Source organism: Bos taurus, chromosome 21, assembly GCF_002263795.3.
Source record: "Bos taurus isolate L1 Dominette 01449 registration number 42190680 breed Hereford chromosome 21, ARS-UCD2.0, whole genome shotgun sequence".
Lineage (NCBI taxonomy): Eukaryota > Metazoa > Chordata > Mammalia > Artiodactyla > Bovidae > Bos > Bos taurus.
In genome coordinates this window covers 21730112-21735098 of record NC_037348.1, presented here as the reverse complement: position 1 = coordinate 21735098, position 4987 = coordinate 21730112, and the positions used below count along the sequence as shown (strand labels likewise).

Here is a 4987-nt window from a genome sequence, read left to right as displayed (position 1 = left end):
GCTTCGTATTTCATCTTTGTAAAATGAGAATAATCCCTACCCTGCCTATCTCATCCAGTTATTATAAAGAACAGATTAGGAAACACATGTGAAAAGAAAACATCGATCACCTTGTGACCACAAAGTGGCCTTTGACCAAGCAACCCTCCTCACTCCCACAAGTGTACCCGTTTAGAGTGGACTAATAACTCTCAGCTGCTCAGCAGCGATCAACACCACTTCACTTGATCCCTTCAGGTGGATGCCTCAAAAAGCTCTGCTCCTTCTCCCAGACCCTGACGGGCTCCAAGGGTTGGTCAGTTCCTGGGGCACCCAGAAGTTCCTGTCGCTTAGCAACGAAAGGAATCAGAGATGGGATGGTGGTGAGACAGGATGGGGTGCCAACCGCAGCAGGTTTCTGTGGCAACCTGGGGTATGAGGGACCCTCCCCCTCACAGGCCCTATCACGTTGCTGCTGGGGACTCTGCTGAGCCCAGCAAGACCTGCCAGTAAGCAGGGTGGCACTTCTTTCCAATACATATGTCAATACACACGTCAACTTCTTTCCCACCCGACTTCCTCAGCGAGGAAGCCTACCAATTTTGGAGCATCTACGTGTCAGGCATGTCACCTAGCTCAACCCTGATAATTATACAACCTATCCCACTGATAAGGAAACCAAGCTCCAAGGGGTTCAGGCCCTCAACCTGAGGGACCTGTCCCGGAGGGCACACAGTTGGAACCCTGCCCTACTGAAGGGCAGATATCTCCTCCCGACACACACACATCGGTTCCCCACTGGGGAGGCTGGAGGAGGAGCAGCAGCAACTCGAAGCTTTATCCAAATGTTTTATTTTGCATAATGACTTTCAGACCAGCGTTTATAGATAAGCCTAAGTCCCTGAGGGGCCAGAGATCCCACCGTGCAAAACAGACAGACCCAAGGCCTGAAGAGGGGCAGTGAATGCATTAGAAATACATGGGGCACATCATCCCACAATCTGGGGCTCAGTTAGTAGATCTTCAGACTCAGAAAAGACACGTGTATTTGGTCTCTAATATCTGTGCTGAGAGAACCAGGGAGGGAGCTTGGGAGGCATGGAAAGGCTGAAGTATGCATCTTCTCTGGCCTGGGAAACGATGGCTCCAAGTACCACTCAGAGTGTCAGCCCCCGCTCCTTAAACAGCTGCCTTAGAGCCTCTTCCAGCTGTCGGTTTGTTCCCTGGAGCCCCTTCACCACCTGTGCCGCCCACTCGAAGTATTCCTGGACTCGGTGTTCAGTCCATCCTGCATAAGAGTGGACAGAAAACCGCTCATGTTGATATCCAGGACTGCCCTGGATTTTGCCCACTTCCTGAGGGGCTTGGCGCAGGGCCTTGAGTTCTGATGGATTTGTGCTGAAAACTTCCCCTTGGCCCAGCTTCTGTATTTCTACTGTATGAAAGATCAGAGGGGTCTACTAAGATTAGTCTAGGGAATTAACAAGAACACTTGGGCTTTTATTCCAGGGGAACTGACCAACCTGTGCCTTCAGAAGATGGATACCCCTCCTTTTTCCCTCAGAGCAGGTGGGGGAGAGCGTACCCTCTGGGGTGCAGCGATTCAGGTCCCTCAGATTGTACAGCTTATCTGCCAGCTTCACCAGTTTAGCTCCGGGGCTGCTCTGGGGTGCGTGCTCCACCTGCAGCCGCTTTCTCTCCAGCTTGGGCAGAGTCTTGTCATCTGTCACCTCCTCCACCAGGCGCCGCACTTGGTCCCCAAAGTGCAGCTCCACCTCATCCAGGGTAGTGTCTGTGTCCTCCACTGTGTCATGGAGCAGGGCTGCCTGTGGACAGGCCCCCACTCAATCCTGGGACGCCTGCCACGGGTGCCCGAAGCTGATTGGGGCCCCTGATCCCCAGCCCAGCCTCCTAGCAGAGGAGGAAAGTTACCTGTAATACCACAATGTCAGTGATCCCCGCCTCGTGGGTCAGGATCCGAGCCACACCTGACGGGGCAAAGCAGGAAGTCAGGAGCGGGTTCAGGGCCGCGTGATGTGGGTTCTGCAGAGCCAGAGGTGGCCGCCCCTCACTAGCGGGGTGACCTTGGGCAAGTCCTTTACTCTTTTTTTTTTTTTGGATGTCCACTGTACATAGGGAACAGCCATGCCGACCGCCCCAGGTCGCTGTGAGTCTTAAACACGAACTGTGCCTGGCACAAAGCTAGGTACCCACTAGGTGCCCGAGGAGCTGCACGCCCTCCGCGTTCCCTTCCCGGTCCCCAACCCCTGGAGGCTACAGCCGTGGCTCCCCCGGCGGAGCGCCCACCGATAGGGTGGTTGATGTAGGGGGTCCCTTCGGGGTCTTTCCGCCGCTGCCGTTGGTGCTTGCGGGCCGCGAAGTCAGCAGCCTCCAGGAGCTGGGCCACCTCGGAGCCCATCGTGCAGGTGGGGCGGGTACCTTAGGTCCCAGGCGCCCGGGGAGCGTGGACCCAGCGTCCACAGCGCCCCCTGGCGCCGCGGAGGTCCGGGAGGTGGTGGAGTCTGGTCCGACGGGTTCTTCCGGGTCTGATGGGTGGGCCTTGGGTGTAGGAAGCTGCTGCCCACAGCTTCGCAGCTGCTAGTTAAGTGTGCTTTGCGGAGGGTGCATGAAGAATATGGCCTGGCTCTCTGGGAGCCCGCAGCCTAGGCGAAGGAGGAAAACAGACAAGAAGACAGTGGCCTCACTGTGTCCGGAGCAGGAAGGCGCAGAGGACTGTCCTAACTTGGTGGGAGAGCAAATCACTTAGCCTCTGGGCGAGAGACAACTTCTCTGGGGAGGACCCTCTCCCGCCATGAAAAGACAATTTTCAAGCTGCCAATGCTCTGAACATTCTCAAAGTGCTCTAAAAATCGTTCTCCCTGCAAGAATGGCCTGGTTGCTATGGGCAAAGCAGCCTCACACTAGGACCCAGAAGACCCCTGGGGTCTGCTGCTGCTGCTGCTAAGTCGCTTCAGTCGTGTCCGACTCTGTGCGACCCCATAGACAGCCCACCAGGCTCCCCCATCCCTGGGATTCTCCAGGCAAGAACACTGGAGTGGGTTGCTATTTCCTTCTCCAAGGCATGAAAGTGAAAAGTGAAAGTGAAGTCGCTCAGTCGTGTCCGACTCTTAGCCACCCCATGGACCGCAGCCTACCAGGCCCCTCTATCCATGGGATTTTCCAGGCAAGAGTGCTGGAGTGGGGTGCCATCACCTTTTCTGCTGCTGGGGTCTGACCTGGAAATTGGAGCTTACAGTGGAGCCTCGGTGATGGTTTCAGATAGACTCCCAGGCCGCAGTGCTGTTTCTGCGGGAACTGTTTTCTTTGCTCTCAGGTGCCAGGAACAAAATCTGCATGTCTTTCTTGTGCCGCGAGGGTTCCTACTTCAGTCCCCAGGCACTGCTGTGGGCCCTGGGCTTATGAGCGCTGTCACTGTTGCTCTGAGAGCATGACGTTGTCAGGCCTCAGTAGACACTACAACAACACCGCACTGTGGACTGGTGGCCTCTGGTCTTTTGGAGAAATCCCCTGTCTCAGCAGACAGTATCTATGAAGTATGAGGTTTGCTGAGACCGGAAGACCCTGGAAGAACTGTCCCTGTGAAGTGGAGTTGGCTGATTGCTAAGTTTACTCCAGTTGATTAGCAGCTTTTGTACTTTGGCTGGTAGCTGGGGCCCATGAGGACTCAGGGGACAAGTTAATGAGAGCGCTCGCGCTTGCTTTTCAGCTAGTCTTGGTGGTTGCCACGATGCAGAAGTTAGAGAGGGAAGCCCCAAACGCTGGCAACAAGGTCTCTGGGGCCTGAAATGGAACAAGCTGAATCCCCATAGCTTCCATGGCAGCCTGAAAGTTAAGAGTGGGTGGAGAGAAACATATCTGGCTCTAGGCTAGTGGCTTGACTTGGCTCATTCCTCATTTGGCCCTCCAGCCTTCTGAGCCTTTTCCCCTTCAGCTCAGAGAACCTTAGGCAGCATGGAGCCACAATCCCCATGTTTTTCAACAGAAGATAGAAACTCAAGTCACTTTCATCTCTCGCTAGAGGTCTGTGACAGAGAAGCTTCAGGTTTGTGTTAATGGTGCTTTAATTTTTATTTCCTTACTGTCTGCATCTGTGGCTTAAAAATAGAGCTGTTAGGGTTTCTAGGACCAGGGCCGAGGTGGAAGTGGAGGTGACCTCTCATGGGCTTCCAGAGGCGGTCAGGCTCTCTGCTGACAGGCTTGTCAGTGGGGCTACTGCTGTTCTTCAGCTGGATGATGCCTGCTCAGCCGGCCTCCCTCTCAGGTACAGCGCTCTCCTCTGCCCACCACCCCCTCCGGTACTTACTCTTTTAGCAGGTATAGGCTACTCTGGGGAGCTGGTGAGGAGAGAGAAAGCCTGCCTTTCTGATAAGTTGGCCCCTTTTACTCTCCAAAAGGGATGAGTGGGATGTGGGTAGATCACTCCTACCTGTCTCCAGCCCCCCTCGCCCCTCCCTTCAGCTTTGGCCCACCACCCCCACCTGTGCCAGACCACCTGGGATGCTGACGGCCATCGCTACCCGGGTTTCTTCTGCCCTCGGCTCTCTGACACTCCGGAGGAAGCCTACTGCTGCCACACGCAGGCTGCAGGGGGCTTCTGCTGCACTCTGGCTGAATTTGAGGCCTTGAACCAGGTCAATCTGTCTGCCCTTCGGCCTCCTCCCATCTTCAGGTGAGAACGCCAACCCCAGAGCCCTGGAATGCTGACAGGGTGTTCCAGTATCTTGGACTCTGTTCCTAATTTCTGGGGTGGGAGGCTTGTAGTTTACAGATCTCAAACATAAAATCACCTAAATACATGATTACAAAACAATCTGTGAAGGAAAAGTTCAGGGGGCTGTGAGAACCGGTAACAGGGAGTCACTGTAGGCGTTGTGTGGTAGGTGGGGTTGGACGGGTGTCAATACTGAAAGGAGTATCTGGAGCAATCATGTATTATCAGTTCAGTCGCTCATTCGTGTCCGACTCTTTGCGAGCTTGCTCAAACTCA

The 4987-nt window shown here is 54.8% G+C and overlaps 1 protein-coding gene across 2 annotated transcripts; it reads right to left on the bottom strand.

Annotated features, from left to right (window-relative positions):
• Nucleotides 1–579: 579 nt before the first annotated feature.
• HDDC3 (HD domain containing 3) lies at nt 580–2446 on the bottom strand. Of its 2 annotated transcripts, none has more exons than NM_001192956.2 (4): nt 2287–2446; nt 1912–1967; nt 1565–1805; nt 580–1267 (listed from the first exon to the last, which is right to left on the bottom strand). In NM_001192956.2, the coding sequence occupies exons 1-4, from the start codon at nt 2396–2398 to the stop codon at nt 1137–1139; spliced, it is 540 nt and encodes a 179-aa protein (NP_001179885.1). In that variant the 5' UTR covers nt 2399–2446; the 3' UTR covers nt 580–1136. The 2 variants fall into 2 exon arrangements, with proteins under 2 accessions (NP_001179885.1, XP_005221900.1); XM_005221843.5 differs by having other exon boundaries at nt 816–1267; nt 1503–1805; nt 2287–2421.
• Nucleotides 2447–4987: the final 2541 nt, after the last annotated feature.